At 51.3% G+C, this 17,315-nt stretch overlaps 1 protein-coding gene and 1 pseudogene across 1 annotated transcript in view; one reads left to right on the top strand and one right to left on the bottom strand.

Annotated features, from left to right (window-relative positions):
* The window catches only part of Atp9a (ATPase phospholipid transporting 9A (putative)), a 126,354-nt gene that overhangs the window by 83,678 nt on the left and 25,361 nt on the right, over positions 1-17,315 (top strand). The window contains exon 15 of the mRNA XM_023720691.1: positions 11,051-11,212. Coding sequence (XP_023576459.1) covers positions 11,051-11,212 — 162 coding nt within the window. The remainder of the gene's footprint in view (positions 1-11,050; positions 11,213-17,315) is intronic.
* LOC105742828 lies at positions 15,493-15,982 on the bottom strand (annotated as a pseudogene).

Below are 17,315 nucleotides of genomic sequence, written 5' to 3' on the forward strand. Positions count from 1 at the left end.
TACAGGTAAGGGAGACTTTTAACACAGAAGCTCTGAGTTTAGGATCCCAGCTGCACCCTGCGTTTTGCCCTTGGGACCTGGGGTTCTCCACTGGCTGGCTTGAGATCCACAGGGCTCACAGATGCAGGGACACTGTGGCACCCCCTGCCATGGCCGTAGCTTCTTTCTCTATTTGTGGGGCAGCAGAATTTGTTCCCTGGAGACTCCTTATGGTCTGCACGGTGTTTGTGTGGCGACTCAAGCCATAAAGCCCAGTTCATCTGTGACTGTGGATGCTCAAGCCAGGTGTGTGGGTGAGAAGACGCGGCCTCGCTCCAGCTGTAGAGCTGGGAGCCGTGTGTGTGGAGAACAGGGTAGGCTGGAGGGCTGGCGTGCTGCTGATCTGCGCAGACTTCCTCGGACCCACGTCATTTCCTTTTCCTGCAGCTCACCTGGTCTGGCCTGCAGGGCTATCTTTTCCCCCTCGGGAGCTAGGGAGCTGGGGCACTGGGTCCCAGGCTTTCAGATGAGAGGAAGGCCCCGCATCTTGGTAGCTGTGGACCAGAGGGTGGGGAGCACATGGATATCTGGTGGGATTTGAACCTCAGCCAGGTCCATTGTTGGTGAGCTGGCCAGCACCTGTGTGGGCTCTGGCCAGGCTGCTAGCTGCCAAGCCGGTCTCTGGCCTGTCTGTCCCCCTCCTCTCCTCCCTCTGGCCTCTCCTGTGTTTGCTGAAGGCTGTGCAGAGATTTTTCCAAGAGTTTAAATCTTTCATGGAATGCTTTGTGCTTCTTGGCCTCTTGTTCTCAGGGAGGTAGGGCTTATCTCAGTTGCCCATTAATTGTGGTTGGATGCGGGAGTTCCCTTTGTTTTTCTAAGTTCTGAGTCACTGAAAAAATAAAGAAAGGAGTTTTCCCTTTGACTTGGGTATCTGCATAGAGGTCACTGCTGCCTTATTATGTGTGTGTGTGTGTGTGTAACTTATTTATTACAGTTATTGCCTATCTGTAATGAAACACGTGAAGCTGTATATCAGAAAATAAAAAAGTAAACACTAATCCCGCTAAGGATGTAACCACTATTGTATTACTGAGTCGCGTTCTAAAGAGTGGTGGTGCATGTCTGTAATCCCAGCACTCTGCAGGAGGATTGTTGTAAATTCGAGACCAGCCTGGGCTACAAAGTGAGCTCAAGACCAGCCTGAACTGTATATCGAGACCCTGTCTCAAAAAAGCAAAAAAAGAAAAAAGAGTGGCAGAGGATTTCTACTGCAAAATACCAGTGCATTTGTATAAAAACATCATGTTTCTCAGAAGGCTGACTGCTCTTGAAGCCCGGTCTGTCAGGGGCCGCCCTGTCCCGATCCTCGAAGGGCTCCACTCCGCGTGGCCTGTCTGGAGCTCTGGAGCGGACCTTTGAAATCCAATATCAAGAAGACGTCTCCAGTCGTGCGAGGTCAGCTTATGCAGTTCGTAGAGAAACCGCTGCTTGTCCAACTCTGGAGCTCCTGGCCGCATTTCCACCAGTCAGTGTGGGATTTATTTTCTGTAACAGAAAGCAGGATTTCCTAAATTTGTTTCCTGTGCACAGGCCGCTTTGCAAGCCTTGAAGTATCTTTATTCAGCTATCGATTACAGCCTGGGGCGTGGGGCCCTGCCGCCTACTGTGTGTCTGAGCAGGAGAAGCCGCTCCTGGCTCCTGCACTGCACGGCCCCTCAGGCGGCTTCCCTCATTTCTACTGTGAGTGGATTACGGTTTTCTTGGCCGTACTGAGCTACATGCCAGCTTTTCTTTCTTTCTTTCTTTTATTTTATTTATTTATTTTTTATATTTAAGGGAAGGGTCTACAGGGTGTTCAGGGTCTCACTACTAGATCAGACTCGTAGTGATCCTCCTGTTTACAGCCTCCCAAGAGCAGGGATTACAGGCAGGGGCCACCACACCAGTCTCAATTGCCATCTCAGTGTGCTCAGGGGTGGGGCTGGCATGGCAGATCCGGGGATCCAACCCCGGGCCCCTAATCTGCTGAGCTATTTTGCCGGCCCTTTTATTTTATTTTCAAGATTAAAAAAAAACTATAAAAAATGATACAGAACTTCAAAACAAAATGATAGGAAATTAACAGTGTTATTATATTGTTCATTGTTATCTTTAAAGTAGTTGCTCAGATTACCAGGTACAGGCATGTGAGATTGACAGAACAATGTAAACATTAACTGTCCCTTTCAATGAACTAATAGAAATTAGTAGTACAGTTATCCTGCTATCTTTGGGGTGTGTATACATAGTTTCTTCCTTCCTTCTTTTCTCCTTTCCCCCATCCCTGTTGTTCTTTTGTTTTGAGCACTTTATTTCCCTTTCATAGTATCTATTGTATATTTTGGATCTTATTTACTCTTAGTCTTTTCCCCTAGGCAGGCAATACCATGTTTACACATGTGGCTTGGGTTTGTCTTTCTTCATAGCTGAGTAATACTCTGTTATATAAAGAATAACATTTTTATCTCTTTCTTGGTTGATGGGCATTTGGGTTGTTTCCACAATTTAACTATTATAAATTATGGTGCTATAAATATAGCTGTACATATATTGCTGTAGTATGATATTTTCACTTCTAGGCAGATACCCAGAAGGGAGATAGCTGGGGCAAATGGGCCCTCCAGTCCTAGTTTCTTGAGGAATCTCCACACTGATTTCCACTGTAGTTGCACCGGTCTACACTCCTGCCAACAGTGGAGAAGGGTTCCTTGTCCCCCACAGCCTGCCAGCACTTGTTATTGGTTGGTTCCTTGATGATAACCATTCTGTCTGGAAGGAAATGGAATCTCAGAGTTATTTTAATTTGCATTTCTTTTTTATAAATTTGCATTTCTTGAATGACCAATGCTGTTTGGACATTTTTTGGTATATTTATTTGCCATTTGTATTTCTTCATCTGAGGACTGTGTGTTCGTCTCAGATGTCCATTTTTGGAGCGGGTCTTTGAATTTTGAGGGTCTCACTTTTAAAAATTCCTTTGTTGGAGGGACAGTTGGCTGAAAAACTGGCATTTGCCCAGTTTATAGGAAAATGCATTTTCTATCTTTTTTAAAAAAATGTATTTAGGACAGGGTTTACAGGGTCTCACTACATAGATTGGACTTGTAGGGAGCCTCCTGTTTTCAGCCTCCCAAATGCTGGGATTATAGGTGTTCACCACCATGCCCAGTCTCAGTTGCTGTCTCAGCACACCCTGGGGGTGGGGCCGGCACCCTGGGGATCAAACCCTGGCTGCTGTGCTCTGCCTAAGCGGGAGCTTTAGTGCTCTGAGCTGTCTGGCCGGCCCTTACATTTTCTATTGTGAGACAGGATCTCAATAAATTGCCTGACTTGAACTTGTGACCTTCCTGCCTCAGCCTCCCAGAGTTCTGCAGATTACAGGCATGTACCATCACTCCCAGCCCTAAATTTCTATGTATACATGAAAGTGGTGGGCATAGTGCAGACTCATACTCTAGTACCTATGATTGGATGGGAAAGAGAGTGAATTGAATTAACATCCTTTAGGAAGTCATTGCAGTTTTCATAATTCTGCAGGACTTCTGTGTTTGGGTGTGTGGGCATGTGCACGTGTGTGATATATGTTTATATACATAGGTGGTGTGCGCATATGTACAGGTGTGATAATCAAATATCTAAAACATTCTGGCTATAGTGGCACATGCCTTCATCCGGGTACTCTGGAGGCTGAGGTGAGAGGATCTTGTGTAGTGAGACCCTGTTGCAGAACAAAAACAGAAAGGGTTAGGAGTGTAGCTCAGTGGTAGAATACCTGCCTGGCACTCGTGAGGCCCTGAACACCATCCCCAGCACTGCATGTTGCACACGATTAAAACACAATTGTGGGGGCCGGGGAGATGGCTTAGTAGAATAGGCGCTTCCCTGGCAAGCACAAGGGCCTGAGTTCAATCCCTGGTTTTGCCAAAAAACACCAAAACAAAAACACAACTGTAACTTAGAGGTAGTTTTGGACTTGGCTCTTCCTGCTGCACTGTTGGTTCGTGGAGCGCCATCGCACCTGTGAGCTCCCCAGAGGCGCAAGGCTTGCTAACATCTGTGCTCTGGGTTCCCGTAGTCTCTGTGTTTTAGACGACAGGTGAGGGCCTGGTGCCACTGCCCTCACGCTCCTTAGTGAAGACCCAGCTGAGAGGCCAGGCGCGGGCTGGGAGTCTCTCTGGACAGCACAGTTACTATGGTGGTGCCCATTTTGCAGATACAGCCAAAGCTGGCTGCAGAATATCCCCAAGGTTACGTGGCTGGTAGGATGGAAGCCAGGCCCATGCCCAGAGGCTGGACTTGTAATCCACTGTACTCCTTCCCTTTCTGTGGGATGACGGTTGCTGAGTGCCTTGTAAGCTCAGGAAGTGCTACAGAGTCTCCCTGTTCCTGTTAGGGGAATGTGGGAAAACACTAAAGTCTCATCATATTATCCTTGATTATTTCTTTTTTCGTTTTTTGAGAGGCGGAACTGGGGATTGAACTCAGGCCCTTGCGCTTGCCAGGGAAGCACTTATTCCACTGAGCCATCTCCCCGGCCCCTGAGACAGGATCTTGCCATGTAGCTCAGTCTGGCCCTAAACTCGAGGTGATCTTCCTGCCTCTGCCTCGCAAGTGCTGGGCTGCTTCTTCCTGTTCCACATCTTCCTCCTCCTCCTCCTCCTCCTCCTCCTCCTTGCTTCTCCTTTTCCCTCTTCATCCTCTTCCTCTTTTTTCCTTCTTTCTTCCTCCTCCTCCTTCCTCTTCCCTTCCCGCTTCCCCTTCTTCCTCCTTCTCCTCTTCTTCCCCTTCCTCCTCCTCTTCCTCCCCACCCCGCTCCTCAAGCTTGAACCCAGGCCCTTGTGCATGGAAGGCAAGAGCTCTGCCGCTGAGCCCCATGTCCAGCCTTGGGATTATTCTGGAGCACTCACTACTCTGGATCCTTTGGGGCCCTTGGTTAGTGTCTGTAGCTTCCAGGTTCACTGGAATGCGGTACTCCCCTCCCCTCCCACTTTGGGAAGCTTCTGCACTGGTACAGTCAAACCTCCTCCCACCATGCCCGGCAGGCTGCCTTCAGAGCCTCGCCTTCCCTGCTCATCCCTTGGGAAGGGAGTGAGTGTGCTCACAGCTCTGCACGGGGCAGCCCTGGGCAGGTGCGGGTCCCGCGGCGCTGCCTGCAGGTGGAGCAGCCTCGGCCTCCTGGCATCCCATGGGACAGCACCATGAGGAGACTGCTGTCTAGATGTACTCTGGGGCTTTTCCTTTTCCCTAAACTGTATGTAGTAAATGGACGAAGCATGCACACGGAAAGAAAAATCATCCACAGTCCCCACTTCAGCAGTAATCACAGGGGACATTTAGATTTTTTTTTCTTCCTGTCTTTCTTCTGTACAAATTTGTTAAATACAGTTTGGACATCCATAATACAAACATCTGCAGATCAAAGTGTTTCAAAATCCACAACTCTCTGAGCGCCGACAGGACATCGTCCATAGGAAATGCCACATGGGGCTGCTGTGTAGGTCACAGTCCCACCAGAGGTGCGGGAAGCACCGAGTGAGGGGCTCTCGGGGCCCGGGGTGTACACACAGAGGGTGAAGGAGTTTCACGTTAAGCTTGGGTCTTAACTTAGTGTATTACACTGTGAATATACAGCTGTTTCAAAATCGGCAATTCCGAGTACTTCTGGTCCCAGGCATTCTGCCTAAGGGCTGCTGCCCCGGTATCCACGTCTCCGGGCTCTTTCTTCACTCCGTAGCGTAGCATCTTGTGCTGGCCCTTTTCAGTGTGAGTGGCTTGGGGAAGGAGCTCTGTCAGGGCTGCCCTGCGTGTACCACTCTCTCTTTCCCCTGTCTGCCAAGCCTGGCATTTAGGAAGTCTTCTGCTTTGGACACCGGAAGGGGCGCATGAACTCTCTGCATGCCTGACTGCGTAAGAAGAGGCGCCAGCTGTCAGGTTTTTGCGCCTCTTTGAACTTATCGCTGAACTTAATTATAAAAACCACCGGCGTTGGGGGAGGGTGGCAGTCACGGTTCCCGTCGTAGCTCTGAGGTGGTCTCTCCGAGACCTCCTTCATAACTCCGCGAACAGAAGTGTACGCAGTTCCCTAAATGCCTTCTTGTCCCCTGAGCCTCTGCTTGAGGCTCAGGGGACAATGACAGCATTCAGCTGTCACCACGGAGCTCCACAGTGCTGAGTCGGAGGGATCCGGGAAGGAGGTGGCCGCGCTGTCACAGGGCAGTGCTCTTGGCCCCCGTGGGTGAGGTCAGAGGTCAGAAGTCAGGAACTTTCCAGGCAGGGAGAAGCCCCCATCCGTGTTATTTATTAACCACGGGGCGTATTTTCTCGGAGCCGCATTCTGTTCACTTGGAAGGAGTGGGGTGTGTTCGAGGCAAAGCAGAGAGTGCTTCACAGACTTCGCAGAACGAGTGAGCCCGTGTTGGTGTCAGCTCCGCTGTGGGCCACTGTCGTGTGGACTGAGTGAGCAGTCATTTTAAAATTATTACACGTTGCTGGCCGTGATTCCATTCTTTCTCTGTAAGTTTTCCGTATCAGTAAAGCAGTAGGAAGCTGAATGTGAAAAACCAGAACTTTGGGCACGGGCGGGGCCCTTCGCGCCCCTCACACTGGTCGCTAACCCTGACAGGCTGTGGTGTGTTTGCTCCAGGCTATGTTAGCGTTTTTAAGAAATATTTAAAAAAAAAAAAAGTATATAAAACCAGCTTCTCTTGCAGAAGGTCAGATTGGAAAGAGGGGCCTGTTCCTGCCCGCTAGGGGCTGACCAAGCTGCCTCAGCTCAGGGCATCTGCTGCCTCAGTTTACCTGGGTGGCTGCTCTCTGCCTCGCCCGGCTGCGTCCGAGTGAGCGTGTTTCCTCATCAAGGAAAGTCAGCCTCGTGCACCATAGATTTATAATCTTGCAGGGCTTTGCAGGGCTGCCTGGCTCCCCTGCGTGAGTCTGGGGCTTTCTCTTATTGGAGGCCGCCCGAGAGCCCCTGGAGGCGGATGTTGGACCCCTGGTTCTGGACCGTGCAGTTGTGGTTAGGGTGTGTCCTGCTTTTGGTAAGAATGCGCCCTACTGCGTGTGCTCTGGCCCGATCCCAAACCCAACATCCCAGGTTCAAAGGGAGGTTATTGAAACTGGTCAAGGATGCTTTATTGCTGACTTCCCCGTGATGAGAAAGCTCTTTCATGGGGGCTTCTGTTCCGAGTGCTTCAGACAGGCCGCGGGAGGGCAGCAGGCTCCAGCGGCGCCCGAGGGACGCCTGGTCCGTGCCTCTCGCCTGGCTTTGTTCCAGCTTGGTCCTACTTGCAGCTCTTGCATTGGTTCGCCATTCACCTTGACACGGCTTCTGTTTTCCCCGCTGCTGGGACCCCTGCTTCTTCTGGCCTGTAGTCCCCAAGCCCTGCCTCAGTGAGGCTAAGGCAGTGAGTGGGGTCCTAGGCCCCAAGTCCCTCTTCACCACGGAGCGATGCCTTCACCCGAAGCTCAGGAGGGCTGCAGGAACATCTTGTATGGAAGAGATGCACCTGTCCCCGCTCAGCCTCAGGTGTTGGTGCGAGCACCCACCCCCCTTCTGCCGAGCAACCCCACTGTCCCCTGGTAGGCCTCGGGGGAATTACTGTGTCCTGCTCACGCCAACTGTGTTGAAGCCCAGAGTCCGCAGAAGGCCCTCTGCTGGGGACAGCAGTGGCCTCCGGCTCTGCAGGCCCTGTGTGGCTCCCGGGTTCCAGCCTATTTCTCTAGTAAAGTTCAGAGCAGGTGCCAGGGCTCAGCAGAGCCCCCAGAAGCCCCAAATCACAGGATTTCAGTGCCTCTCAGGATAATAAATGGGACTTTAAGAAGTATTGTGGCAGCTGCTTATAAGTAAGAAAGAATAAAAGACTTTCATCAGCGTTTGAAAGCATCTGAAGAAGAATTGTTCTTTTTATGGTTGAATTGGTATGTAAAGAGTGAAGGAAATGGAGTCAGGCCTTTTGCCTTGAGCATCACTGGCAAAAATACCTTCCACTAGTGTTGGGATGCTTACTTATTTAAAATAAAAAGTAAAAGGAATGCATGTTCATGTTAGAATATTTGAGTGGGGCCTGTTATCCCAGCGGCTCTTGCCTAATATCCCAGCACTCTGGGAGGCTGAGGCAGGAAGGTCACAAGTTTCAGTCAGCGATTTAGCAAGACCCTTGCCCTAAAAATGTAAAAGAAACAGGAAACTTGGAAATTATCTTGAAATTAAAAAGAGGAGCAGGCCAAGCACTGGCTTCAATCCCCAGTGTCACTGACTAAATGAGTAAGTAAATTTAAAAAGTCAGTGGTACGGAAAGCCACAAGTATTACTCTTCAAAGGTACCACTTCATAAACGATGTGTCCGTCTTTACTGATGGTGTCAGTTTTAAACCTCAAAAGAAAGCAGACAAAACAGGCCACCCTGACCATCAGGATCTTCATCTGTTCAGGGTGCTGTAACACAGTACCATGGACCGTGTTGCTTAGGATCTGTGGAACTGTACTTCTCTCGGTTCTGGGGGCTGGAAGTCCTGTCCTGGGCCCGCTTCCTGGCCCTGCCGCAGGCTGTCTTTCTTGTGTCTCTCCGCAGAAGGATGGAAGAGCTGTGTGAGGCCTCATTTGCTGGCTCCCAGCAGTTAGCAGTTAGCTTTCAACACATGAGCCAAGGAGGTCCACGGACATTTACGTCCACGTCTGTAGCACAGAATCGCTACATTGAACACATAAGTAAATGAGCGAGATTTCAAAGACTCGGGAGGGCCTGTAGGGAAAAAAACCCGACGTCTCCGTCTCCTCGTTGTTTAAAAGGCGGGGGTCAGTATGACCGTGTCTTCTGTGGGTCGGGTTGAAAGGTGCACCTCTTGGTTGCCTCATTGCAACATGATGTGAGGTGGGGGAGTGTCGTGAAAATCACTTCTAACATGGGCTCAGTTTGTGTCAGCAACACATGCCTGCGCAGAGTTCTGAGCAGAGCCAGCTAAGATGATAAAGAGCACTTTCTGAGCAGGAAGAGACGAGAAATACCTACTTGAGGCCTCCACCCATTTTGTCTTTTTCAGATAGGGTTTCACTATGCAGTTCTAGCGGCCTTGAACTCGCAGGGTTCTTCCTGCCTCAGCCTGCCTGGGTGCTGCGATTACAGGTGTGTGCCACTGTACCCAAATATTAACCCCAGTTTTAAGCTCCAGCTTGATGGCCTCTTTGGGCAGCATCAGGTCAGCCGGTGTGACAGTCACCGGTTCCAAGAAGCGGGGAGCAGCTGGCTGCGGGCCTCCTGGTGGTTGAGCTTCGGCAGAGCTGTCCCTGTGGGAATTAAGGGAGAACCCTGATGCTGCTTCTGGCGCTGGAGGGGCGAAGTCCTGCCATAGGACCTCCAGCCCCCTTCCATCAGAAAGCAGTTCTTAGAAATAGTTCAGGCATGCATATAAATCATGTAAGGGTCCCTGACTCACGATAATTCCACCGAGGATATTTCAGCTTTCTAATGGTGTAAAAACAGTGTGTGTTGCGTAGAATTTGTAAGTTTGGTCTCTGCTGGGGCGGGTGCTGTGCCTCCAGCACTCTCAGGCTGCCCGGGCGGGCGGCGGCAGGGCCCGCGTCTCCCTGCGGGCCTTGGCTGTGGTCAGGAGAGCAGGTGGCCCCCCTCTGCGGCGCGCTGTGGGCTGAGCTGGTAGGTCAGTAGCTGGGTGCGGAGAACGCACGTCCCGCTCGCTGCGTGCATGACCCGTCCGGTGGAGCCCTGCCCAGGTCGCCCAAGCCCCCAGCCCACTGCCCCCCAGGCTCTTCCTTTATCTTTAGATACAGCGCCTATAGGTTCGGATCAAAGAGAAAAAGACAGCTCCTTTGACATTAAAAGTGGAAAAGTTCCTTCGCTGGTTTCCTGTTGCTGCAGTAGCAGACCAGACATCGGATGTTCTAAGAATGAGGCGGGTTCCTATCTCCCAGGTCTGCAGGTCGTGGGTTGAGATAGGATCAGGGTGTCGGCAGGGCTGCATCTCCCGCAGGCGCTGGGGACAGCTGTGTCTCTCCTCTCCCACCTCCCCAGGTTGGCCACATTCCATGGCGGTGGCTCCAACCTCGTCTTCACAGTCCTCTCTCCCGCGCTTCCTCTGCTCTGTCCCTCTCTGGCCACTGCTCCAAAAGGCAGGCAGGCAGGCAGGCAGGCAGGCAGGCAGGCAGGCAGGCAGGCAGGCAGGCAGGCAGGCTGGCTTCCTTCCTACCTTCCTACCTAGGGCTTCTGTGATCCCACTGGGTGCCTGGAGCATCTGTGACAACCTCCTCTTAATCGCAGCCCTCACCTGGCCCTCCTCACTCATCACGTGACCACTCTAGTCTGTTTTGTGGCGCTGTGGACGCCCGGCCTCTGACCCTCCCTGCGGTGGGCCTGGCTGAGGCCATGGCTGAATCCCGCTGAACCCTGAGGAGGTGAGGGTCACGTGGATTGGAGCTTTGGCCTGGTTTCTGTCGTTGCCCAGGGCTACTCCCTTACCCTCTGCTCACGTTCTGAGCCTCAGTTTCCTCGCCAGTGTAGACTGAACCCCTCCACCAGGTGCTGCTGACTTGCTGCCCACTTGTGGGTGTCCGCTCCCACCATTGTGGCCACGGCCCGTGGCTGCCTTCTGCAGCCTGTTGCATTGGTGACTGCCACAGCTGCCCCCAGTCATTGCCATACATTTGCTGGGGGCCAGAATCATGGAGTTAAGAACCGAGGGAAGGAGTGTGTGAGCAGAAAGGTGCGGTGCCCACGCCGTCCTTCTTTGTCCGTGGGCTGTGGCTCCGTGCAGATGCTGCCAGGGGCGGTTGGTGGCTCGGCGAGTCTGAGTGTCCTAGTCTCTCTCCGCCACACCAGTGACACGTAGCCTGCTTGGCATCTGAAAGACAGAGGAGCCAGCCTTCAGGAGGGGCTGCACTGCGGGTGACAGCAGCACTGCACACCTTGAGCCCAAGCCCTCGCCATCCCGGCACAGTGACGGCCCACCCCTCACCTGCCTCCGCCCCACCCTCTTCCGTCAGGTGCATGTGGTCTGACCTGAGACCCTGTGTTACTTCTAGGTGGCCCTGGTGCAGTGGACGGAGAGCGTGGGCCTGACCCTGGTAGGCCGAGACCAGTCTTCTGTGCAGCTGAGGACCCCTGGCGACCAGATCCTGAACTTCACCATCCTGCAGATCTTCCCGTTCACCTATGAAAGCAAGCGCATGGGCATCATTGTGCGGGTGAGTCTTCCACCGGGGACCCCAGCACGTGGCGGTGGCAGGAGTCCCTCCAACCTGACCCTCCCGGCCACTGTCTGCTGCCCAGACCAATGAGGGAATGAATGCCGGAGCAGAAAGGGAGTTAGTCTGGCTAGGGGACAGACCCCCAGTGGCTGACTATGGCAAACTGTTTAATTTTCAGATTTGAGATTTTTGGGTTTCGTCCACCCTGGTACCTTCTCCCTGAGCTATATCCTCAGCTCTTTTTCTGTTTGCTGGTTCATTGGCTTGTTTTTAAATTTTGGGATAGGATCTTACTGAGTTGTTAAATTCCCCAGGCTGGGCTTAAGTTTGTAATCCTCCTGCCTTAGCTTCCCAAGCCACTGGAGCTCCGCGGTGTGCATCCAGCCTGCACGCGAAGGGTCTATGCAGGTGGCTTGGACGTTTGTTTTCTTTTTAGGAAGTTAACAATGGTTGTTTTATTGCCTATTGATATCTTCAGAGTAGTTGCTCAGATTGCCAGATATAGGCATGCAGGATTGATCAGACAATTAAACAGTAACTATTCAATAAACCAATAGAAATTAGTAGTACAATTTTTTTTTTCCAGTACCGGGGATTGAACTCAGGACCCAGCGCTTGCCAGGGAAGCGCTTACTCTGCTGAGCTATCTCCTTGGCCCCTGCTTGGGCTTTTCTTGGTAGCTTATCTTTTTTCTTTCTTTCTTTCTTTTTTTAAAATTGTGTGTGCTTTATTTTTATTTTATTTTGGGGAAGTTTTTTGAAACAGGGTCTTACCATGTAGTCCAGGCTGACCAGTTCATGGAGATCCTCCTGCCTCAGCCTCCTGAGTCTGGGATCATAGGCGTGCCCCACCATGCCTGGCTGTACTTTTTTTTTTTTTTTTTCTTCTAGTGTTAGGGATCAAGCCCAAGGCCTTGTGCATGCTTGACAGGTATATCTTAGCGATGAAACTGACATAACATAGCCATTTTAAAGTGAATAATCCGACAGCGTTTATTTCCCTAATAACACCATACCGTCATCATTTCTGTCGCGTTTCAAAGTATTTTTATCACTCCAGAAGAAGCGCCTGTCCCTGCCCACTTCCTGGTGACTACCAGCCTGCTTTCTGTTCTGCGGCGTTTGCCTCTTCCGGATGTTTCATACAGGTGGAATTGCACATTGACAGCTCAGTTTCTGGCTTCCTTCCCTTGCCCTGTTTTCAAGGGTCGTCCTGTAGCAGTGTGCAGAGGGTTTCATTCTCTTCAGGGCTGACTAGTATTCTGTCATACAAGCCAACAGCTTGATTGTCACCCAAAATATTTGGGGTCCGAAGTGTATCAGTTGTCAGGGCTTTGGGGTAAATTTGCATATATTTAATAAGATACCTTGGGGGTGGCCTCAAATCTCCAGGCAAAATTCGTTTCCTGTGCGCCTGGGGTGGGGCCTGGAGGTCCTTTTACTCAGTGTGTTTGAGCACCCCGCTTCTGACAGCCTTGTCTGCCGCCGGAGGCTGGTGAGGAGCTCTCCACTGGCGGCACCACGTTACTGCTCACCGGTGTAGGGGTTGGAGTGCTCTGGAGTTTGCTTTGGGGTTTGGGCTGCTCAGCCCATCTGTGTCTTCCTGTTCTTCCTTCTTGTTCTTCTTGTTCTTCTTTTTTTTTTTTTTTGCAGAACTAGGTATTGAACTCAGGCCCTTGTGCTTGCCAGGGAAGCGCTTATTCCACTGAGCCTTCTCCCCGGCCCTCAGTCCTTCGTTGACAGACGTCAGAGTCGCTTCTGCCGGGTGGCCGTGGGGGTGCCACCGCAGGCTTCATGAGTGAGCATGGGCACTTGTGTGCAGTTGTTCTGAGCGCTGCTGCTGGCGGACTCTGTCTCTAAGCTGATGAGGGATCCCAAGGCTGTTCTCCCTTGGGACCTTTCCACTGAGCTGCATCCCTAGACCTGTTTTATTTTGAGATGGGATCTCACTAAGTTGCCAGGTGACCAGGCTGAGCTCAAACTTTGCAACCCTCCTGCCTCAGCTTCCCAGAGTGCTGGGATCCCTGGCGTGTGCACCCCCCACCCCAGTTGCTAAACTGTTCTGTAAGTGCTGCATCGTTTACGTCCTCCCTAGCAACTTCCAGTTTTTTCAGATTCTTGTAAATACTTGTTATTTTTTTTTTAATGAATCATGACTATCCTTTTTTTTTTTCCTCTGTTTTTTTGTTTTGTTTTGAAGAGCAGAATATTTATTGGTGGAAGAAAGCTTCTGTCTGAGAGGGACAGAAGGGGGACCCTAGTGGGTTGTCTCCCTATCCTTCATGTTAGGAAGTGGTATTTTAGCATGGCTTTGATTTGCACTTCCTTTTCTTTTTTCTTTGCCTTTTTTCTTTCTTTCTTGGTCTTTTTGGGACAGGGTCTCACTGTGCAGTTCAGGCTTGAGCTCACTTTGTAGCCCAGACTGGCCCTCAGACTCCAGTGATCCTCCTGTCTCAGCCTCCCGAGTGCTGGGATCACAGGTGTGCGCCATTATGCCTGGCTTTTGATTTGCACTTTTGAAATGGCTGTTCTGAAGATCTTTCCCGTGTGTCTGCAGCCATTTGTCCCCGCCCCCCTTCTCCATCTCCCTCCCCTCGCTTCATTTTGTCTCCAGACCTGAGGCCTTTGTACTACAGTTTTGTAAAGTGGCCAGATTGTCCAAGCAGGTCTCCCACCATGACCCCTCTGGCTCCAGCATCTTCCGGAGTGCTGGCTGGCCTGCCCCTTTTTTGTATTGTTTGAGCCTTTTATTGGCACACAGTAGGGCTGGGGAGATGGCTCAGTGGAATAAGTGCAGTAAGCGCTTGCCTGGCAAGTGCAAGGGCCTGAGTTCAATCCCTGATTCCACAAAAAAAAAAAAAAAAAAAAAAAAAAAATTCATATTGGCACACAGTGTGCACAAAAAATGACAAATATAAGTGTGCAACTGCTTTTTTGTGTTGTTTGGGCAGTTGTGAGAAGTTGTGTTTTGTTTTTCAATAATGAGCATTGCCCCCAGGGCCTGCCCAGAGCTATACCTACTGCCTTTTACGTGTGTGTGTGTGTGTGTGTGTGTGTGTAGTGTATGAAGACATGTAGGTACATGCACTACTGAGACAGGACCTTGCTGAGTCGCTAAGTTGCCCAGGCTGGATTTGAACTTGGAATCCTCCTGCTTCAGTCTTCTGAGCATCTGGTGGTATGTACCACCATGCCTAGAAAAAAGGATAAAAACAAAAAACAAAAACCACCAAAAAACGAAACAAAAAAACCCTCACAGGCTTTCTAGCCCTCCAAGTCCTCAGCAGTCATGCGCTCAGTCATTTATTTCACGGCCCTGGTGCCCGGCACATCTGGCCAGCCGCTCTCAGCAGGACCCAGCAGGGGCAGCTGTGAGAGCAGGACGCGAGGGGCTGCAGGGCCCGCGCGCCAGAGGCCACGTGATGGGCGTGACCTGACCCACTCACTTTTCACCCTCCGGCCGGCAGGCGCTGTGTCTGTTGACCTTGAGATACAGTGAGGCTGAGAAACCTGCAACCTCACCTGCTAGAAATGGAGGTTCAGGGATGGGGTCCCCAGCCCTTGTGGCTCCCAGGGTTGGGCAGTGCCTGAGGGACTCCGAAAAGCTCACGGGTGCCCTGTGGTCATGTTGGGGCCGTGTGCAGTTTTGCATTTGCTATGTAACAGATTATTCTGGTGAGGTGGAATAGAATAGTGTTTTACTCTGACAGGTTTTGTGTGCTGGGAATTGGGTTGCAGCTCAGCTGGTCCTCTGGCTGTGTTTAGGGTCAGCCACAGGCTGGGGCCAAGCATTGACCGGAGTGTTGGCCCGGGCTGCTGTCCTGGGGCAGGATCCTCCGGGTGTGACTGGCATTTGCTTGCTCCCAGGACGTTGGCCCGAGGGCCTCAGTTCCCACTGGCTCTTGGCCACTCTCACCCCATGGGGCCCTTCCCGGGTCAGCTCCCGATCCTGGCCTTGGGGGAGGTGAGTAATAGAGCTCTGTTTTGTAACCTGGTCTTTTTTAAAAAAAAATTATTTTATAAAATACCATTTTAATTGGTTTTTTTTTTTGTTGTTGTTGTTGTTGCTCGAATGCCTTCAGGGCACTTTTGGCCAGCGGGAGAGGTGTGAGGTTCGAACTCCAGCAACCTGAGGCTGACAGCTTTGTGGAAGCAGCCACTTAACGGCCTGAGCTAGGGCCAGACCCCCACCATTTTAATTCTTGTCCGTAAAACTATAAACACTATACATGATTTAGAAATGAGACTATACCCAAGAACAGCCCAAGAATCATCTGTTCATTCCTTTTCTTTTGTCTGGTCACTCAGAAAGATCATGTTGTCTATGATTGTTGTTGCTTGTTGCCTCACAATGTTTTTATCCGTGTATTCACCATAGTCTACTTTTCCTTCCACAAAAACTCGAGACCCCTTCCTCTCCTCCTGATACGCTATATGTCTAAGACCCGGCGGAAGCACCGATATTCGCTGCCGTGTTGTCTTTTGACTGACACCCCCATCTGGTACGTTTCTTTGTCCCCTGAGCGCCACATCTCATTTGTTGCTAGGGAAGCTGTGGCGACTAGATTTTTTCCTTCCTCCTGTCTCATGACAGGGTCCTGACCCGCTCGCCCAAGCAACTGCACGTGATTCGGTGATCTTTCAAGAACTAAACTGCTGGCCACGTCAGACTCCTGTCTTACAAACTGACGAAGCACCTGTAACATAGGTCTTCGAAAAAGCATGGCTTCTCTTCTTTTTTTTTTTTCAATCTATTCTTTGGGTTCTTCCGCCCGGGCGGCTCCTTCCTCCTTCCCTCCCCGAAGCGCCAGTCTGTACCACCTCCAGCCAAGAGCCGTGACCCGGTCTTATGCTTTCAGCGCCAGTCTGTACCACCTCCAGCCAAGAGCCGTGACCCGGTCTTATGCTTTCAGCGCCAGTCTGTACCACCTCCAGCCAAGAGCCGTGACCCGGTCTTATGCTTTCAGCGCCAGTCTGTACCACCTCCAGCCAAGAGCCGTGACCCGGTCTTATGCTTTCATCTGCTAGCAAAAGCAGGTGGTTGGGGCCCAGCCAGAGGGTGGGTGATGGGAGTGAGGGATGCCAGGTCCTGGGGACCCTCAGGTGCCCAGGGGTGGCCTCCCTGATGGCTGCCTGGAGAGATTTTCATGCTCCAGATGCCAGTAGGCACCGTCTGAGGCTGCAGGCTGCGCGTCTGTGGCGCGTCCAGCGGGGTTAGGGGGGCTTTTCCTCCTGCACTGCTGCAGCGGTTCACACGGGTCCCGCCATGGGTTCCTAAGCCCCCACCGTGGGTTTCTAAGCCGTATCTGCACACACATCTGAGGCCAGGCTCATCCAGCAGTGGTGGGTCTTGTGGGCAGGGACTTTCCAGAGAGGGAGAGTTGCCGGCTGGTACAGAATGACCCCGACTTGGTTCCAGCCTTTGTTTTTTCAAGTTCTAGAGCTGTGGGCGCTGCTGAGCTCATTGAGGGTTGAGTCATCGCTGTCCCTATCCAGCATCTGCTCCGAGGACCAGTGAGCTGTTCACGCCAGCGTCCTGGGCTTGGAGTGGACCCTCCTGGGTGGGAAAGACGGCCGCGGGCCTTCCCACGGCAGGAGCAGGCAGGGCCCTTGGTGTTGGGTGCATGAGTTTACTTTTTCTTAAAAATACCATCTGCCCTTCCCAGGTTATTTTATGTTTTATGTTATTTTATTTTGAGACAAGGTCTCTTTATGCAGTTCACGCTGGCTTGGAACTCACTATGTGGCCAGGCTAGCCTCCAACTCACGCCAGTCCTCCTGCCTCAGCCTCACACATGCTGAGCTTACAGGTGTGCGCCACCACACCCGGCCCCAGGTTATTTTACAAATCAACACTCAAAGTTTTTTGAACAATATGTAAAGAAAGGCACTAAAACTGTTCATCTTCATTTTCACTAGCCTGAGAAAACTACTTCACTTTGTCAGGTTTTTTTTTTTTTTTTTTCCAGTCTTTTTTGCTAAGCACATAGCAGTGTAAGTGTCTACACATGTTCTTGTAAAATTGGTTTGAACTTTGTATGAGAGTTTCTGAGTATCCCTTCCTCCACTGAAGGGGTGTGTGTGTGTGTGTGTGTGTGTGT

This window comes from Octodon degus, unplaced genomic scaffold (genome assembly GCF_000260255.1).
Source record: "Octodon degus isolate 3935 unplaced genomic scaffold, OctDeg1.0 scaffold00077, whole genome shotgun sequence".
Lineage (NCBI taxonomy): Eukaryota > Metazoa > Chordata > Mammalia > Rodentia > Octodontidae > Octodon > Octodon degus.